Here is a 21370-nt window from a genome sequence, read left to right on the forward strand (position 1 = left end):
ACTTCATTTGGACAACTTTAAAGGTGATTTTCTCAGTATTTTGATTTTTTTGCACCCTCAGATTCCAGATTTTCCCAAATATTGTCCTATCCTAACAAACCACACATCAATGGAAAGCGTATTTATTCAGCTTTCAGATGATGTATAAATCTCAATTTCGAGAAATTGACCCTTATGACTGGTTTTGTGGTCCAGGGTCACATATATGGAAATGATTAGGGCGTGTTTTATGCAAATGACTATCACAGGCATGTAGTCTCACATAGAATATGACACATTCATTTACCTTGAATAAAGCTTAGCAAATAATTCATGTGCATTTGTGAATTCCAATCACGGATAAGCAACCACTGTGTGTAAAATTATCAAGCAAAATATTTTACCTGTTAAATTGAAGCAGAAGACATCAAACTCTCTACTGGGGTCTGCACGCCACACGACAACCCCAGTCTTGCCGTTGCCACAGTTCGATTTGACCTGAACTCGGGGAACAACAGCTATTTGCTCATCTACCCACCCGAACCTGAGATTTAAAAAGAAAAATGTTGATCATTTTTTTCATTTACAGTTTAAAGTATTCATTGGTTAATTCCGCATTATACATTGTTTTGACCTGCATGTCTCCAGACCGTGTTTCTGGGCCTCTGCTACTTGTGCTTTGCTTGCAATAGTCACACCTAGATGCTCACAAAGATCTCTGGCTGCTGATGCACTTAAGGCGTATGTGTTTCCTAGGGTAGCTTCAAACACACCGGAGATGGCTCGTTTAGGGTTCACTGTTCATCAGAGGAAGAAAAAAAGAAATAGCACACACACACACACACACACACAGGTACAACATCATCATCTCACTGCCAGGAATTGACTTTGAAAAAATGAGCAAATAATTTCTCTGGAAAGTACATTTTATCAGAGTAATATTGGCTGATATTGTGTCAAGTGCATGACTGTGATGACCATGCTTTGAAATATATGAAACTTGTCAGGAACATTTTGTCCCAATAAATAGAAAATAACCATAAAGTATTTTGTATTTTTTTATATTTTGGGAAAGTAATCCATATATATATAACTTTTTTTTTGCACTGTGACATTTAAATGGCAATTATTGACATTATTTTGATAATTAATTCTCATTAGGTAATGTGGAATCATAAAGATGTATGTTACAATATTTGTTGAATTGTTGGGTTCCCCAATAAAAAGATTTCATCACATAATTAATTCTCATTAGTAAAATCTGAATTTTCTTTCATTACTGAGAAAAAAATATTTAATTGTTTAATGTTATTTATTATTATTATTTTTTAAATATATACTACATAATGGATGCTCACAAAGATCTCTGGCTGCTGATGCACTTAAGGCGTATGTATTTCCGAGGGTAGCTTCAAACACACCGGAGATAGCTCGTTTAGGGTTCACTGTTCATCAGAGGAAGAAAAAAAGAAATAGAATTTAATTAGTTTTTTAGTTTAGTTTTTTTTAGTCACATTTTTAGTACTTATTATTAAGCAGCCAAACATTCTAATTCATCTCTAAAAAGCCATATACATCCACAGATATTAAAGATAAATAAATGCCCATGAGGGACCTACCTTTTACCAACTGGATGTCAAAAGTTAGGCTAGACATGAATAAAGTACTGAAAAGCATCATCATCATCATCATCCTCATCAAGACTCTTGCCATGGCGGTGAAGTCTGCTCTCTCTGAGTCTCTGAGCAAAGTGCGATCGGTGATGTGCGTCTGAGTGCCGAGTAGAGAGGTTATAGGGAGGCTAAACTCCCCAGGGGTGCGGCCTGTGCGTAGAGGGGCGGTTATTGCATAAATGACCCGTACAAAGTGTCATGACCAAGCCGCCGCAGTGGGGAAGAGGAAACAGGAGGTGCGCTGGCATCTCTGATGAGGGACTGTGCTCTTCAGGAGTCTGGTTCAGGCCAAGGCGAGAATGTTTTCACCAGGATAACACCCAGTGATGACTGAAGGCCTGCTGACGCACTGCACCACACAGTCAAAGGTTTCCATCCTTTGTGTCATAGCAAGTATAGTAGAAATGCACTTAAATCTTTATTACAGAAATATGAATTTGCAGGGGAAATGTATTTAAAAGTCATGAAAATGACATTATGCCAACAATCCTGATTATTGTCCTAAAAGTTAAATGAGATAAAAGTCAAAATGTAACATAAAAAGTTGAAAATGAGAAGTCAATTATGACACAAGTCAAAATTATGAGATACTAAGTCATAGTTATGACACTAAAAGATAAAAATATTAAATTCATAAAAAGTTGAAATTGTAAGATAAACTAATTGCTACGGAAGCTTATTTCCCCCCAAAAAAATCATAAATCATAATTATGATTATGGTAAGTCATAATTATGATAAAAAGTAAAAAAAATAAAAATAAAAAACTCCGAAAAAAACTATAATTATAACATAAAAAGATAAACGGATCAATATGTAGGCCCATTTCCACCACACAGGAAAAAATTGCTTTTGTGAAATTATTACATAAAAATTGTCGTCAAATTTATGAGATACTAAGTCTTTATTTTCTACCATGCAATAAATAGGAAATGTACTCTCGAAAAAATCATGTGATTTTCAAACACCTTTATTACAAGGTGAAGTGGCACAACAGTAAACACAAGCACACATGTGCAAATATGAATTCTTTCATGCTAGTTAAAAGTGCTCTTCAAAATAGTGAAGCATTCTGAACTATCAAACTCCCCACACAACCGTCAACTACCAGTCGCAAAATATTGCACTTTAGGATCTACCTTGGAATGTCAATTCAAATAAACAACATAAAGAACCGCAAAGACTTTAAAACATACTGTACCAAATGTTGTATTAAATATTGTACGTAATATTTCAAATATATATTTCACAAAACCTGAGAAGTTTAATCATAAGGTTCGAGTGGTATAATCATATATCAACTGGTTCAGGCCAAGGCGAGAATGTTTTCACCAGGATAACACCCAGTGATGACTGAAGGCCTGCTGACGCACTGCACCACACAGTCAAAGGTTTCCATCCTTTGTGTCATAGCAAGTATAGTAGAAATCCGGAACCTACGGCAGGAAATCCAGAAGCCGGAGAAATGTTCCAAGTTCCTGAAACAATTGATCAGTGGAAGCCAATTTCCCACACGTAACAAAAAAATCATAAAATGTCATAATTATGACAAAATATGAGATAAAATTGAAATTATGACATAAAAAGTCACAATTATGAGATGATCACAAGGGAAGTTCATTTCCACCACATAAGAAAAAAAATCATGCTTTGGTATATCATAATTATGACAAACAATGAGATAAAAAGTATCTCAATTATGACATAAAAAGCCCAAATTATAAAATAAACTGATCATATCACCATCAAAGGCCAATTCCACCACATAAGACATTATACGTCATTATGACAAAATTTGAAATGACAAGATAAAAAGTTTAAATAATGACAAATAGTCGGAAATTATGATGTAAACTCAATACAAACTTTATGGAAACACATTTTCTCCACAAAAAAAACCCCCAAAACAAATAATTAATTCATTAAAAGAAATTATGAGATAAAAATTCAATTATGACATTAAAAAAAAACTAAATTGAGATGCTAAGTCATAATTATGACAGTCAAAATGATAGTCATATTTATGAGATAAAATATCAAATTATAAGATAAAATGTAATACTTGAGATAAAAGTCTCAATTATGAGATATCATAATTGTGAGATCAAAGTAAAAATTATGAGATAAAAGGTCAAGACAAAATCATTAGTTCAAATCGAGTTTTATCTCATAATCTGGACTTTTTTTCATTTGGACTTTTGTTTTATAACTTTGAGTTAGTATCTCATAATTGTAACTTTTTATGTCAGTTATGTTGGGAGAAAGTATACTTGATCATATGTGGCGGAAATAGGCTTTCATATAGATCACGGATAGTATGACTATGAAGAGCAGCTCAAATAATTTGGTTTTGGAAGAAACTGATGAGAAATATTTGAGCTCATTTTGAAATCTCTGACTTCTAACTCTGATACAATGGCAAAGTATGAGATATTGAGATTTTTTTTTATTTTTAGAGATCACATGAAATTAGTGTGGTCTTTTTCTTGACGGAACAATTGAAGAAGCAGGGGACAAGCTAAAGTCTCCATTTAGCAATCCCAGTGCAGTCTAAAGAAAAACAAACACACAATTACAGCCATTGTAGTTCACTTAATGCAGTTCACTTATTATTAACAGTTCACTTATTTGCCGGAATTAAGCGTGTAAGGTTTGTTGTAAATATTAATTTCTGTGTAAATTCTTATTTTTATTGTTGTTACATCAGACATATTCAGATTACATAATTTCTTTAAAATCCTTTGATATTTTCTACCATGCAATAAATAGGAAATGTACTCTCGAAAAAATCATGTGATTTTCAAACACCTTTATTACAAGGTGAAGTGGCACAACAGTAAACACAAGCACACATGTGCAAATATGAATTCTTTCATGCTAGTTAAAAGTGCTCTTCAAAATAGTGAAGCATTCTGAACTATCAAACTCCCCACACAACCGTCAACTACCAGTCGCAAAATATTGCACTTTAGGATCTACCTTGGAATGTCAATTCAAATAAACAACATAAAGAACCGCAAAGACTTTAAAACATACTGTACCAAATGTTGTATTAAATATTGTACGTAATATTTCAAATATATATTTCACAAAACCTGAGAAGTTTAATCATAAGGTTCGAGTGGTATAATCATATATCAAACGTGACAGTCTTAGAAAACGTTTCTCTGCAATAACAAGAAATCCCAACTTTCCCAGCCCCAAGTATTATAACTTTATCAATTTAGTTTACAAAGCAAATCTGATTTCTCATCTAAGCACACTTGGTCCCTAAACAATAACAAGTAGTTCTGCTATTTTCTAAATGCAGTGTGAAAGACTGGTAGAAACAATATGAGCTGTGTTAATCTGTCTCGACGTGATGGATGTGAATAAAGTCATTCTGGGGCAGGGGTCTTTGACCCTACATTCAGTCCGAAAAACGTCTTCTTGCCTGGGACGGCGGACTTCTCTGCAGACGTGTCTCCGCTCTCACTGTAGCGGTTACTGAAGAAGCTTATGACATTGACAAGAATGAATGAAGCAAAAAACAGAGTGAGGACGATCCAAAGCACTCGATTTCGCCGGAAGAATTTTGGGAATATCCGGTCAAGGACCTCTAATGCCTCCTCAAACCTGCTGCAAGGACAAAGACATGACTACTGATTCATTGACAATAATTTGACAGGCAGACACTTTGAAGTCAGTTACCTATTAGTCTTCCTGTCTTTATCAGTATTTCCTCTTGCTTCCTCCTCAGAGTCCTTCTGCTTCTCTTCTGCCTTCTCTTCCTCCTCCTTCAGCTCCTGAAGTTCTTTAGACCTCTTAAGTCCTTCTTGGAATCTACAGTGAAGTTAATTTCTGTTAACTTCATTAATTCGTTAATTTCTATTAATATACAGTAGAAGCTGAATTTGTTTTCTAAAATCTTTTATAAAGCTTAAAAATATATTGCATAAAATCATTTTCAAGAATGTCTATTCACATTTTTACAAAATCTTAAAATGAAACATTACTTTGAATATCAACCATTTAGCCAACTGCCGTGTCCTCATTATTATTATTATCTTATTATAACTAAATTTAATCCAATTTAAAAGTTCATGCTTTTGTTGTCAACATTGAGTTTTGTTTTTGTCGAAAATGCAGACTTTTTCTGTTCAACCCTGTTATATTTCAACCTTTAAAAAGATGAATCACATTTAAAAGAATTTAAAACATTTTAAGTACACTTGAAGAGTTACATTTCTCAATTTTAATTATGAAAAGACTTTTTCAAAAGTAAATTAATACTTTTATTAACCAAGGACACATTCAATTGATCAAAAGTAATAATAAAGACACAATACTAGAAAAGATTACTGTTTCAAATAAATGCTGTATTTTTTGAATTTTGAAAAAAGAAAATGACATTTCTACAAAAAAAAAAAATATTACAGCACAACTTTCAACATTGATACGTTTCTTGCGCAGCAAATCAGCACATTAGATTATTTATTTGACGGAAAGAGTGAATGTTAAAATATATTGAAACAAAACACTTCTTTTAAACTGTACGAATGTTTTAAAATATTACTGTTTTACAGTATTTTTGATCAAATAAATGCAGCCTTGGTGAGCATGAGAGACTCAAAAACATTTAAGTACAGAAAAATCTTAAATTGTGTGTGAAGAGTGTCAAGAAAAGAGCTATATAAATGTAACAAATTATTACCGACACTGAACTTTTGAACGGTATTGTATATTGACCTCATTAAGCTCAATAGTTCAACACTGTTTGAATATTGGGGAAATCCCAATCTCTTCATGACATTTATTTTTAAATGTTGGTAACACTTTAGATTAGGAAACAATAGGGCCTTTTGCACCGCTTTAGTTCCAGAACTAAATGTACAGTACTAAAGTACTGGGACGATTTTGCGCGAACTATTTCCCAGTACTATTTAAAGGGTTGCATTCGCACCGACAGTGTGTACTAAGAAGTGACGTAAGCCGGTCGACAGCGTCGTCATTTGCGCGCGGCGTTCAACAACAGAAACAAAGAAGAACAACATTAACAACAGGAGGAACATATTTTAGATCCCTTAATGTAGGGTGGGTACCGTTCACATTTTAACCGGTACGGTACCTGAATTTCGGTACCGGTACCCAACGGTACCTTTTTCCGGTACTTTACTCTCTGTGTAATTACAAAAACATTTATTTCAGTGGAAAAAATAAGTCCAAAAGTCTCAATTTCAACATTTTGAACAATAGGGCCCTACAAACAGTTTTCTCAAATGAAACGGTAAAATTCTCACGAAGTGACTCTCACAGCAGCTCTGGGGATTAAAGGGGGGCGTACAATGCTGTTTCATGCATTCAGAGTTGTTTACACTGTTAAAGAGTTGGATTCTCATGCTAAGCATGGACAAAGTAAAAAAAACTAAAACAATTTGGACGTATTAAATTACAAATATTCAGTCTATTGTAAATGTGTTCATGCCGTCATATGGTGAGACGCAGAGGCCGGAAATCACCGCGAGCGTCACGCGTGCTATTGCAGGGGTGACCTCAGGTCACAGGGTCTCTCTTTCTCTCTCTGTAGAGTATGCGCCCAGATGCATTCTCAGGTACCGAAATTTGGCACCGATTGATTTAACGTGAATCGGTACTCGGTAGTACCAACGCAATTCGGTCGGTACCCTTAAAGTACAGAGTTCGGTACCCAACCCTACCCTATATGTAATCCCGAATCTAAAGTGTTTAGGATGAGGGTATATGGTTTTAAAATCACCCTTTGGAAAACCCATATTTGTTGACAACTAATCTGAATATTGTGCAGAAAGCATTTTACTACGGTGGTCACCAATGTTTCCCAAGGATTGTTACCTTGGTTTTTAAAAGAGGTGATAAAAAAATGGCAATTTCCTGAGAATGTTTTTGCAATTATGCAACTTGCGTGATATAACTAGTCATCTGAACAGACTTAAACGTTTGTTGTTTGATGTGTGCGGTCACACAGATTCATTTAAGCATTCATTAGTGCCAAGGGTGTTACCCTTTGTTATACGCTGCTTCTTCAATCTTGGCTTTGATCTCTTCTGTAATCTTCTCTGGACTGCAGACAACTTTGGTTGGCACTGCTTCACTTTCCTGCTCCGTCAGAGGGTTTCCACTGCTTTGTTTCACATAGGAAAGAAGAGACAGGGATGGAGCAATAAAAAAAATTGCCATTACGCAGATATGTGCGAACTACAGAATTGGCTCTCTCTGTTCATAACCACGAGTGATAACAATAATAACCTCTGCCCAATTGGAGAGACTTAAATGCCACAGAAAGGAACATGGCACACATGCCACTGCAGCTCTGACAGAAGTGAGACATGAGATGTTTAAACAGGTCCTTTGGGAGGTCTTTAAACATCACTCGCTTTAGAATAGCACACACATTACTAGATTGTTATTGTCTGTCTGTCTTTGAGTTAAAACTCGGTATTTAGATTTGACAGTACGGTGACAATCTCTTTGCCTTTTCTTGCTAAAACAGTACGGTCAGACACTGATGACTGGTTTTTGTCAAACCTTCCTGTCCAAATGTTTAGATTTAATCACAAAATAGGATGTAATATTGACTGCAGATGGGATTCTTGTGCTATTTTAAGCACACAGAAAAAACAAGAAGGTTGTTTAAGTTATAATCATCCGAAAAGGCCATGCGTCTTGGTGTACTCTCTTAAAAATAAAGGTACTTTATTGGCATCTGTGGTTCCATGAAGAACCTTTAATAACATCCATGCAACCTTTCCACTGCACAAATGTTTCTTTATAGTGGAAAAAAGTTTCTATATATTGCACAGCCCTGTATCTTAAAGAGGTCATATGATGTTGCTAAAAAGAACATTATTTTGTGTATTTGGTGTAATGAAATGTGTTTATGCGGTTTAAGGTTCAAAAAACACATTATTTTCCACATACTGTAAACCTCTCAATAGATTTTCAGACCATATTTAACATAAATGGTTCATAGTGCTTTATTTTCAGCTTTTTTATTTGGTATACAGTACAGTCATCTATAAATATTTTTATTTTCACAGGGTTTTTCATTGATTTTCTTCAAGTGACAACATACAGTTCCCCTAAAATAAAAAATTATTAAAAATACATAAAAAAATAAAGACTTTTACATGCACACAAGAAACTTTTTTTGTGCCCTCGAGAAACTATTCACATACGCATGGGAATTTTTTGCATGCTTACACATTACAATTTCTAGTTTTATATAACCTATTTCTTTTGTGCATCACTGCCATGTGAATAAAACAAGAGCATGGATGCACATGAATTAATAGAGATCTACTTGCTCAAAATTTGGCTTTTCTTATGGTAGTACCTGTAATATCCTAATGTCCAATTTAACACATCCTCTGTGGCGGCGCAGAAACCATGACACAAAATGGGCTGATGGCATAAAATTTGCCAAGTTCAATGGTCTCTAAAAAGAGTGGCACTGTAAAAAGGTGTTTGAAATTTGGCTTTCATTAGGGCAGTATGCCATATTTCAAGGTCCTAGGTCTCTTTAACGCATATTCTGTGGAGGCCAAGAAACCACCCAACAAAATGGGCTGATGGCACAATAGGTGGCTCAGTGTGCATTGTCCTATATGTTAAGTTTAATGGTTCCTTGTGCACACATAAAAGTCTGTATATTTTTCATTTTTGAAAAGGTCCTTGAGGCTATGTAATACGGTGCTAAGAATAAAGTGAGAAGAAACACAAAATGCTTATAACCTGCATTTTGCATAATGAAAAAGTGCATTCATTCAGTCGCATTTGACAATCACTAAACAGCTGCCATGAAACCTAACTTCTTGTATGATAAATTTATTTTCATTAAATTCTTCATTTTCTATCATAAAAATCTAAATAGGGGCAAAAGTCTGGAAACACAAATATTTTTCCATACTCTGCTTTCTTTTTTCCATACTTTTCCAAACCCCATAGGAACCCTAGTATTTAGATGTGCTTCTTATCTGCCACGTAAACATGCAACATTCTCCAGACGCATATCTTTTGATAAGGCTCAAATTGATCCATTGTTTTAAGGAAACTGAGGATGTCAAAGAACGAATTTCCAAGCATTATTTGATGAATGTGTGCTCATGTACACAGTCTATGAGGAATGTGGCGGCACAGAATCGAGAAAGGCAATTACTTACGATTTGTCAGGCACATCTTGTTGTGTAGGGTCTGAGGAACTGCTGTTCTTAATGGTGTTCGCCTCACACTAAAAACAACAGTAGAATACACTCAGTAAAAAAATCCTCAAGGTCTCATTCTGATGAATGGCTTTGGCCTCAAATGGTCACCTTGATAAAATGTAGGAATGTAGGAAACTTAAAGATAAAGCATCATTAATTACATGAGGCTGCTGACAGGCTACAACATAACAGCTGACGAGGCAGTGCGCGTGAGATAGGACTCACCACCACAGGAAGTGCACCGGGTGCAAAATTAGGGCCAGCGGCGGCTGGCGTCTGCCCGGGGATGTTCAGTAGATTAAACTTGGGAACTACAGCCACACTGACTCTTCGTCTGGGCAAAGCCTTAGAGAGAGAGAAAAAAAAACACTCTCTCTGAAACTAAACTAATTTTATCTGTAGGTAGGCACATTCTCTGCCTCTCTGATCTGTGTTATGGATGTTATTGGTACAATATTACAAAAGACAGGATTTGAAATGGCTGTTTGAAGCACCTTAGGTTCAGCAATCATATATTCACAGTAATAACCATATTTTGCCAATACAGGGTTCTGCATCTGGCTATATGATTCTCTGGGGATTAAAATGGTTTTCGATGTTACATTTTTAAAAGGTTCTTTATGTTACAGGTTCTTCAGATTGGTGTATCTGTTTACAGAGGAAAAGTGAATCCAAACAAGTTTTTTTGTATCAATATTAGATGTTTTCTTAAGAACCATAGAAGTAAAGAATCCAAAATTTGTTGCTTTTAGTCCATGTTTGAGGTGTCGGGTTATTTTTAATCCTTTAGCCACAGACTTTTGCCTACCTTTCCCGTGTCCACTGATCCTGCATAGCAGCGGCTGGAGTTCTGGCTGGCAAGCTTCTTAAACTCCATCAGCTCAGCATGATCCTTCTCATACGTCCTCTTCAGATTCTCCACGTACTGCATCATCACCTCAGTGGCCTTGTTCATTCTCTTCTCCTGCCAAGGACAAAGCAAGGGTTACAAATTATCATATGTACAATCCACAGTGTACTCTTAATCTCTAGGACACTGGGTTTTTTGGGTCTCACTAACAGTAGCATTCAGGACATCATGGAATTATCATGCACAATGTAATTTATCCAATTAGCACATGTCCTGGATCAACATCCTTCAAAGAACAATGACATCTAAACCTGCTGTAACTATTCATAACGTACCCTGTATAATCTGAGGGAAATAACCAAAACTCAAGCCTATTCCTAAAATCTGACCGGTTTAGAAGCAGCACAATAGCCGGGTTTCCATCCAAATTTGCGGATTTAACGTGTTCAGAATTGGAATATCGCATAAAACATTTGCAAATACGCACCGTTTCCATCCAATGAGTCAAAGAGAACAAAATCGTCACTTCCTGATAATCTGGCACTATAAAAGTAGGAGAAGCCACTGAATATAATAATTTTCATATACAATAAATTACTTGCACCTCAGACGAAACACAGAAAATGCGGTCATTGTATTCGGAGGCGGATGCCTGCTGTTTGGGAACGCAGTCGTGTAGGACAGTTCTGGGAGGCAATTATACAGAAATACTTTGATGACAGACTTTGCTCGGGCATTTCAGAATGACCATAACAACATTTCAGATGCTGTGGAGCGAGATCGTACTGCTGGTTCATGCCATCCCATAATGCAAAGTCACATGATTTTTTTTGATGCGCATGGAGGAATTTAATCGGCAAATGCGTTTCCATCTCTCATTATTCGCATCAACCCTTTTTCGCACAAGTCAAAAACCAACTCAAGCGAGCGTAAAATTATTTTTTTTTTATTCGAAATTTTGTCATCATTTGTTTCTGATGCGATACTTCAAAATGCGCATAAGAACAGGGTGATGGAAACAGCTAATATTGGATTGGATTCTCTCATGAATTGTATTTGTGACGTGAAGTTTGCCCAGTAGATTAAGTAAGTAAGTGGTCACAAGCTATTGTAGGATTTCTGCTTACCACTTGTGTATTCAGTCTATTAACAATGTTACCAGTTGGCTTCTGTTTGGTCTCAAAGTCATAATTTTACATGGCCTAGATTTAATAAAAAATGCTTTCTTCAAACTGTGGCCAAACAAGATGATATTCTTCAAATAAAATGATTTATCCCCCCAAAAATGCCATATTAGCTGCTACGTTTCTGGTTAATGTTATTTTTGGAGCCGCAAGGCTTTTTTTAAATGACGTTAAGTCAATTATCAGTCAAACATTTAATCAATGTCACACACTCAGACACTTTAGGCCAACAGGACTGGCAGGTTACTAAACTTGCATCTACTATGCAAAGGTAGACTTAAACTTAGGGCTGCACAATTAATCGAAATTCTAATCGCGATTACAATTATGGATGCCACAATTACGGTTTTTCCACTGTTTTAATTTAAATTTTAGTATAACACTAAAATACCATTCATATTTTTACTTTTTTTATAATTTAAAGAAGAAACCAATCCGATCTGCATTTGTTGTTAAAAGAAACATGATGAGTTTTCAGGATATTAATAAGATGATCATTCTAAGGCAGCAACAACAACCAAGAAATATTTGTATCACCAGTCATTATTAAATTATGGGATGCAAGAGCAAGGCATGGTAAACTGAGGTAATGATACAGTACTTGCAGTGAACTCATGCAGGGCCTATTATTAATAGTGTCGCCACTTGCTACAGATGTACCGCTGAGTCCTTCTCCATTCACTTGGTTTACTTTGGCTTAAGGGCAGGCATGACACTTAGCTAAATCTATCACAAACATATCTTATCTGCTGGAAAATAAACATTCCCAACTAGTGGCCCCTCTACAGCACCAAGACAAGGGACAGTTTTCCCATGAAAACACGAAGAGCACATCAAATGGGGGGCTGAGAGAGACCTGCAGTCACATTAACAAGAAGGTCCTCTGTCAATAGCACTGAGATGTATGAAGCATCTCCCACAGAAGTCACCTTCAAAGCAAGCAGCTCTCTGTTGTCAGCGCAGTGAATTCGCATCACAAACCTGAAGATGAGTGTTCAATCTGCATGGAAAGATTCTTCGCCCTCACATGAAAAAAAACAAACACAATTGCGCAGATCCAGAAACGACTGGATTTTAGCCTCTAAATTTCAGCGAGCAACAGCAAAGTTGAGGCCAGCCGCCAAGGTTGTAACGTTGCAGACCAGAGTAAGTTTTGAAAAGATGTCAATGGAGAAGAGGCTTTACTAATAAACTGCTTTTGTGGGAAAACAGCTTACCATGAAATGAATCGACAGTGGTTAATCTAAACATGTTTGCCATTAAACCTCTTGAACTGATCTATTTTTAAGATCAGTTCTTTAAGTTTTATAAGTAGGATTCAGTTCACGGCACTTCTCATTCATTTCCCATGCATTAAGTGACATCTGTGTGTTTCAGAATCTGTTAATTGTACTAGAGTTTCTGTTGAATTTAATGGGGGAAAATTATACTGTTTACACAGTGGACGCTTTGGCCTTGTGTGTGTATTAAAGATTCCAGTTTGGATAGAAGAGAATAGACTGTGTTTACAAAAGTAATTAAATTGACACTGCATCTTAACTTTGGGAATATTTGATGATTAGGGATGCACCGAAATGAAAAATTCTTGGCCGAAGCCGAAACCGAACAAAATGAAACACTGGGCCGAAGGCCGAATACGGTTTTTCGAGTTTTTTCCCCATGTATTTTGTCAATTTTTTTCACTATTGCATAAATTAAATAGCCAAAATGTGCTTTTTACAGTTTTGTCTTGCTTTTCAAAGAAAAAATCAATTACAAAACAACAATTTAAAAATATTTAACACTGAACATTTTTTAACATTCTAGCAGACACTATACCAACAAAGCACAATTTAACTTAAAATTAAAAAGTTAGTAAAATAATATTTTTTGCCCATCAGACCCCCTTCTTGAATCAGGCATGTATTTTTTACTGTACAAATAAAAGCAGCCTTGCTGAGCAGAAGAGACTTATTTTAAAACATTAGAAAATATTACAGATCCCAATTTGAACACTATGCGTGAATGTTATAATAAATGTATTAACAGAGCTGTTGTAATTATTATCATTATTATTGTCTTACTTTTTATTTTATTTTACAGGACAACAGTAAAATTACAATACTAACATTTATGAATGCTGGAGTTCTTCCTTTTCCTCAACTTTTATTTTGGCGGAAACGCGCGTGCAGGAAGACCTCAATGCTTCTTTTTGTTGACAACAGCAGATTTATAAATGAGTCTCATTATGAATATGTCGCACGTATCGCATCGTCACATGCCTTGTAAAAATTCATAACAATGTGACTGAGCAACTGACGACTGTTTCAGCGCAGATTTTCCCCTGGATTGAACCCTGGTTAACAAGCAGATCCGCCGCGAGTTCGTGCAGCGCTGTCAGAATAGGCTACATGCAATTTGTGCATGTATTAGAAAACATGACGTTCTGCAGTTTATTTAATTGTTTAAGGCCATTTCGCGATTTCAATCATCATACAGTAACCAGCAACAATCACCCCTTCCTCTTCTCATCGAAGACATGCGATGCAGAACTAAACGGTCTCTCGATGTCGGTGCTTGTAATGATTTTTGCGTCTTTCTCGGACAGTTTAAATGCTTCCACACTGCTGACATGTTTGTTGCATAATAAAGAGTGCACGCCTCTCACTCTACGCTGGTTGCTATTTGATCGCGTTACGTCATTCGGTACAATTGATTCGGTCTTTTCGCTTATTCGCTTAATTTCGGTTGCCGAACATTCGGTGCATCCCTATTGATGATTATATTGTATGTGTGCTGAAACAAAAACATACATTAAACACTCACTATATCCAGAGGTGTAAAGTATTGGAGTAAATGTAATTAGTTACTGTACTTGAGTATATTTTTGAATACTTTGTAGTTGTACTGAGTATCAAAGATATTAGCAACTTTTACTCTTTTCTTCACTACATTTTTTAATGAGTATCTGTACTCTTTACTCCACTACATTTGAAATGAGTGTTGCAGTTACACATTACATTTTGCATGGACCTAGCTTTTTCTGCAGCAATTTATTTCTGCTACAAAAGACGTGATACTGCCTATTACAGGTCACTGAAAGTACTGCATCTTGTGCGTTTTGCCCTTACTCACCCAAACTTGTCAACAAGGCTACTTTATGTGAATGCGAGTTCCTTAGCAAGTATTTGTGAATCACAGGTGTTTTATATATGAGATGAGGACATGACTGCAGCCGGCAATGAGGCACAAACCAGCACAGCCAGTGTAAGAAGGCTTCGGCTTTTTAATTTTACTTAAAGGGGTCATATGATGCGATTTCAATTTTTCCTTTCTCTTTGGAGTGTTACAAGCTCTTGTTAAAATCAGATACTCTAAGACTTTTACTCAAGTTGTTTTGGAATTGGTGACTTGTAACGTTTAGTGGAGTAATTTTCACTGTAAGGTATCTGTACTTTTACTCAAGTATGGTTTTTAGGTACTCTTTACACCTCTGACTATATCACGCTATACTCGCACCCAAAAGCAGAGGCATTGAGCAGCACTGCGTTTTTTTGTGCTGCAGTGTAAATACACTGTCATTGGTGTTAACTAAATTTTTCCTGAAATCCAGTAATTTCAATAGAAATCTGCATGATCAGGAGATTCGTGTGACAGCGAGATTTCCCCATGCAGATTTTGCATCAGGTTCATTTGGTCATGCAAATTCACCACTTTGACAGGAAGCAGACTTCTGTGTGAGCTGTGCTTCATACATTGCAACACTATTGACAAAAGACAACTAAGCATTTTTTGCCTGTGAAATTTCCCTGAAATTTTGTTAATGTGGCCACACATTTAATGGTTGACGGGATGCAGCTATGATGAGCATCTCACCTGTCTCACAGCTCCCACCATTTCAGCCCGGCTGGAGAGGCGGCTGCTCAGGCGGTGCAATACGGCGATCGTTTCGAAGAGGTGCTGGTAAAACTCCCGCTGCTCCATGTTCTGCCACAGTGACACAGTGTTCTGAAATGGGACGCCAACAACAATTAGTTACATTCCAGTTATTCCCAACATGTGTGTTTTTGTGGGCTGTTTACATTCGGGTCTGACCTTGAGAGTGCTTTTAAACTCTTCCAGTTCCTTCTCCGTGTTTTCCTCAGTCAGATTGCGCTCCCTTTCCGCCTGTTTCAGCCGCGACTCCAGCGTGTAATTGTCGTTGCGGAATGCCAGCGAAAGCTGCACAAAAGCGTTCTGCAGGGAAAAACAGCAACACGGCCATTAAAAGACAAGATGCATCAATTCACTGTGAAAGTATTTGTCAGTGTGAAAACATTTGTCATCTGTGAATCCATCAGATTTCACCAGTTTAAAATCATTAAGCCTCAGGCACAGTGGAAAATACACATGCAAAAATCATATGGAAAAGTAATTACTTTACATAACTCTCATTCTCAGGACAGTGCTATGCCAGATACAATTATTAAATTTAGTCACATTATTTCATTTGACTGTTTAGTCTGTAATGCAAAATATATTTTTTAACACAATATTAATTTTTAAAGCTATTTATAGAGTAAAAATAATCCAAAATGAAAATGATACTGAATACTTAATACGCCCTTGCTGAATAAAAGATTACATTTCTTTCTTTCAAAACAAATCTTACAGAACCTACACTTTTGAAAAGTAGTATTCATTTGATTTGTTGTTTGTAGGTTTTAATACATTAACTTCTACATGACAGATAAATAACTTGACTTGACATGAACTCTGGATCTAACCAGAGAAAGACGGAGGAAAGCAGCCATTTCATGGGAACTTTACTGTCAGGATCAAAGAGTGCAGCGGCAGTACAGCCAGTATTGTCTGAATATTAGAGAGGAAAATACGTCCAGCCCTCGACCCTCACTAGCGTCATCCTGGGAGCAGACTGTATTCACAAAGGCATGTTTGTTTCCTCACAGGGGACAGGAACTCACTAAAACCCATCAAACTGCCATGTCCTAAGCCAGGCTCAACAGCACAGACAGCCATGGCCTTCACGGACACATCAAAACAGCCTTATTCTGGAAAACACTGTATTAAACTAGTGCAGCTGTGATGCAATTATGATCAGGGGCGTGTCTAGAGCATTTTAAATGGAGGGGGCCAGTCGGGGGCACTGGCTCAAAAGAGGGTGGCCGATGGTGTATGTTATAATACATCGTGTACACTCACTAAACAAAGAGTGACAGAGACCGAGACAGTGACAGTGACAGAGCAGAGCCAATTCATAAAAGAACAATATTTAAAATCCCCTGATTATGATAACCTACTGATTCAGGGGCCCTCGGACTGTATTTTCTTAATTATATACGGGACCAAAAGTAACAAGGACCAAATACAAGTGAAATTGCTGAATAATACACTCATTGTCATAAATACAATTGTATTAAGCACACAATTTCAACTGTTATGAAGCAAAACAAAACAAAAAAGAAAGATCTTGGGATAAAGCACAAGAATGAATGAATGAACACATAAAGCCATTTACATTTTTGTCTTTAAAACAAAAGCATTATTTAGTTTTTATTTTAATCTTTATTTATTAAAATGAAACTTAAGAATATACACACACCTCAACTTCCTTCTCTGAGAGCGGGGGTGCGCTGCAACAAAAAAGAGAGGAGTTGTAAGGACTTTTTGAGGGGTATTAATAGTAAGGAATTGATCAATCTATGATCAAATGATGGTTTTGTGAACACACCATCCAGGTAAACCTCTGTGCAGTTTGAGTTTGCGTAGCATGACGTCTGAAATGTTGGGCATAGCGTCAGGTTTCTCTTTGGCCTCCTCTTCACTGGGAGAGCTGGTGAGCGGAGAGGATGGACCTGAGAGATAAACCGATTACTAAGGTTTAACACAGCACATTTAAGAGAACTGTAAAAGAAAATCATTACGAGCACTATGTGCTAATCGTGACACATATGGCGCCACCTAGCGGTGTAAGAATATAGTTACATTGCATATGTATTTCACACAATGTAACTCAGTGTAAAAACAAATAGATAACACATTAAAACAGAAGTCTATGAAAATTGAATCCCATAAAATATGGGTGTGGAAACCTGAAAGGTGGAAAGCCTCACATATCTGCTCCATGTTCTACTGTTGTATTGCTAACTTGCACTGTTATTATATGACTTATATTATGTAGTCCCTTTGAATTTTTTAAGCTTTTTGTGCATAAGATATGTTGTTACAGACAATTTTAATGTACACTGTTAGCTGTGAGAGTAAGTGTTCATTAAATCAAATTAAAACAACAGGCAAACACATTAAATGTTAAAATATACGTCATAATACTTTACATATATCATACTGTACATGTTCATGTGAGACTATGAAAAAAAAAAAGACTTTCTGATTTTGTCTGTGTAAAGTTGTAAACACATTTTTCAAATAAACCCAGCAACTTCTGCATGATACATGTGAGATGTCAGAAAGGGACATTATAAAACGAAGAGTTCCGGTCCTTGATTCTGATTGGTTGAGCCGTGTTCGAAGCTGTTGTAAATTACTCTACAAACAAACACCTTTGTTTACTTTGTGTGTTGCTCGGCAACCACTTTGTTGCAACCACAACTGTTTCTGAGGAACTACATTGTTTGGTGGAAGAATACTGTTTTTATTAATATCATTACACTTTATTTGCTGTTTTATTTTGTGAAACCTAACTACGTATATGGAATAACCGTTTTATAAAAGCAATAAGCAATACTCCGCTTCGCGTCATGCCTAACAACGCCCCTTAGCTGTTATAAATTCACTGTAAACCACGGCTTCTTGGGGCTTATTGCTTTTTACACATGATTTATGTCAGTAACATGCAACCAGAAATTAATCTGAAAACAGCTCAAATAACAACAATATCAAGGTTTTAATTAAAAAAAATCTTGCTTTGATTCTTTTTAAAAACTGAGAGACGAATCAAAATTAGTTGTAACAGACACAGTGCCACAGATGCTGCCAGTTGAACTTGAGCAGAGGCAGTGTTGATTTATTTTTTTCATTTTGATTTTAGTCAACATTTTAAGCCTCGTTCAGACTGTCAGCCCAAATCCGATTTTGTGCATATCCGGATGGAATCTGATTTGAACAACTGACTGTCCACACAGTGTATCGTAACTGTTCATATCCGATTTGTGTGTCCATAAGCGCTCTTTCGTTTTACTGAATGTGCGTTGGTTACTATGGCAATGCCGTTGCGTTGTTATTCCTACGTTAAAAACAACAATAACAGCAATACAGTTTGCAATACAGATATTGTCTTACAACATGACAGCATGTTGCCGTCGCGCTGGATTATTATTATTATGGATTTCGTCTTATGAGGCAGCATCAGAAACGCAGGAAGCTGGAATGAGCGTCTTTTATTCCGTGCTGCCATCTCCGCTTGTTTCAACACTCAAAGAGGTGAGTATACTAGTAGTATATTGTCTTTTTCCACTTGACTTTGACAGTTCGCAACAACACACGCTTGTTTCTGCAAAAACATTTATTATGTTTTCTACAAAAATGTCTGACGTGTTTACGTTTTACGTGGCGTGAGAACGTGAAAAAGCTACGCTAAATCCGATCTGAGCGGTCAGACTGAAACGGATTTCCAGGAATGCGATTTGAATAGGATTCCAAACCTCATACGAATGTAGCTCGAAACGGATTTGCGCAAATCGGATTTCATGTAGTTCGTTGCCATTCAGACTATCTAAATATGATCGGATTTCAAACGGATTTGCACAAAATTCAGATTTGGGCTGAGAGTCTGAACGAGGCTTTAGTGATTCTGTTGTGTTTTGACATTTTTATTCAATTTGTCTCTATAGTTCTTATTCATTTTTAGTTATTTTAGTAATCAGAAAATTTGAAATTCTGCTTTTCTAGAAATTCCAGAAAACTAGCTGAAATAAAACAAGTTTAAGTTTTTTATTTTAAAAATAATTTCAGTTCATGTTTATCTTAAGCAATATAATTTTTTATAGTTTTATTTCTAGATTTAATTTTAGTTTTAGTTTACGACAATAACCCTGAGCAGAGGGATGTTAAAGAAAGTGTCAAAGAGCAGAACAACACCTACAGCCAGAAGTATTTCACCCAAAAATGAATCATCATTTACTCACTCTCATGTCATTCCAAAAACTGTTTGACTTGCTTTTTCTACGGAACACAAAAGCTATCCTGTAGAAAAAAATCTCTAAATGTCGTAATGTTTTTGTCCATACAACAAAACAGGTTCCAATGTCGTTTGGACTTCAAAATCTTATTTTGTGTTGCAAAGAAGAAAGTCATGCAGATCTGGATTGACTTGAGGATGAATAAATGATCGTAAAATGTTTATTTTTTTACTATCTCTTCAGCGATATATAAAATAATACTGCAATAAGCTTATGCACAGACTGAATCAAGATGTTCACACACAGTTCATACCTCGTTCCTGCTCGGTCGTTTCATTCAGGTCAGGAAGCTTTGAGCTGGAGATGCTCTGGTTACGCATCAGTTTGTGCTCCTAGAGAATGAATGAAAACCATAGTGATTTTACTAAATCGGGGACATAACATACCCTTTACTCTGCCAACTGGGCTCAAACCTCAGAGAAAGCCATAAAAGGAACATTAAAAACGATGGTTACCAGGTTGGCCAAAGACAACAAAGGATTACCTCGCGCAATTTGGACAGTTTTTGAACGCTCCCAGGTGGCACAGGGAAGTCCTTGTACCCGGAGGACTTAAACAGAGACTCCCTTGATTTGTCAGAGAGATTGTCCTCCCCTTTGGGAGCTGCATTCCTCATGTTCATGGAGCCCACCGTGTCCCAGGAGACGGCTCTCATCAGAGGAGGGAAGGCCCCTATTGTTTTGATTTCGGCCGTGCATGGGGCTTGCTGTGTAGGTGGCCGGGGGATGGGTTTGGCTACCCCTGTAGCTGGAGGTTGACTGTTGCCACAGCCAGAAGTCTCTTCCTTTTTCTGGGCCGCATGTTCAGAGTTCTTCCCCTTGTCCGCTGGTGCATGATGGTCTGGCTTCTCCTTCTGAAACACAGCGGGATCTCTGGCTGGTACAGCGGTGGCATAACGCGGGGTTAAAGTCCCTGAGGATACCTTTCGCTTGTCACTGGGCATCCAATCTACTAGCCTCGTGAAGGTCTGAGGAAGAACAAGAACAAGAGAGTGAGTTTAATGATTAAGAGTGTAGCGTCTGCGTAGAATCATGCATGATCTTTGGGGTTTTATGGCTTAAGAGACCCTTTTAGCTTTTGACATTTGCATATAAATTACAGTCCTGGTCACAGACTTTACACTTATATGGGTGCTAAATGGCCAATGGTTCCCCCCCCCCACTATCAAGGAGATGCTAAACAGTTTCACCACTCTCGTCTCCCCATTGAATTTCAAACACATTCCAAAGAGACGTAAATGACCCCCGGGGCCAGGCACAATGGGCCTGGCTGACCAAGCAAACTAACACA

At 36.8% G+C, this 21370-nt stretch overlaps 2 protein-coding genes across 3 annotated transcripts in view; both read right to left on the bottom strand.

The window, feature by feature from the left end:
- Positions 1 to 1782, bottom strand: part of LOC107738373 (lymphatic vessel endothelial hyaluronic acid receptor 1-like) — a 5526-nt gene extending 3744 nt beyond the window's left edge. The window contains exons 1-4 of one of the 2 annotated variants that reach the window (XM_016550126.1): positions 1599 to 1776; positions 1342 to 1424; positions 614 to 693; positions 384 to 523 (exon numbers count right to left, since the gene is read on the bottom strand). In XM_016550126.1, coding sequence (XP_016405612.1) covers positions 384 to 523; positions 614 to 693; positions 1342 to 1424; positions 1599 to 1692 — 397 coding nt within the window. In that variant the 5' untranslated portion in view covers positions 1693 to 1776. Of the gene's footprint in view, positions 1 to 383; positions 524 to 613; positions 777 to 1341; positions 1425 to 1598 lie in introns of both variants that reach the window. The other variant, XM_016550127.1, reaches the window with a different exon arrangement.
- Positions 1783 to 4462: 2680 nt separating this feature from the next.
- Positions 4463 to 21370, bottom strand: part of LOC107738352 (protein MRVI1-like) — a 53555-nt gene continuing 36647 nt past the window's right edge. Inside the window, exons 19-30 of the mRNA XM_016550099.1 lie at positions 20565 to 21047; positions 20334 to 20412; positions 17614 to 17737; positions 17485 to 17515; positions 15978 to 16118; positions 15759 to 15890; positions 10664 to 10833; positions 10095 to 10242; positions 9828 to 9895; positions 7670 to 7789; positions 5341 to 5472; positions 4463 to 5268 (exon numbers count right to left, since the gene is read on the bottom strand). Of these exons, the coding sequence (XP_016405585.1) occupies positions 5028 to 5268; positions 5341 to 5472; positions 7670 to 7789; positions 9828 to 9895; positions 10095 to 10242; positions 10664 to 10833; positions 15759 to 15890; positions 15978 to 16118; positions 17485 to 17515; positions 17614 to 17737; positions 20334 to 20412; positions 20565 to 21047 (1869 nt within the window). The 3' untranslated portion in view covers positions 4463 to 5027. The remainder of the gene's footprint in view (positions 5269 to 5340; positions 5473 to 7669; positions 7790 to 9827; positions 9896 to 10094; positions 10243 to 10663; positions 10834 to 15758; positions 15891 to 15977; positions 16119 to 17484; positions 17516 to 17613; positions 17738 to 20333; positions 20413 to 20564; positions 21048 to 21370) is intronic.

This window comes from Sinocyclocheilus rhinocerous, unplaced genomic scaffold, assembly GCF_001515625.1.
Source record: "Sinocyclocheilus rhinocerous isolate Xijiao unplaced genomic scaffold, SAMN03320098_v1.1 scaffold1065, whole genome shotgun sequence".
Lineage (NCBI taxonomy): Eukaryota > Metazoa > Chordata > Actinopteri > Cypriniformes > Cyprinidae > Sinocyclocheilus > Sinocyclocheilus rhinocerous.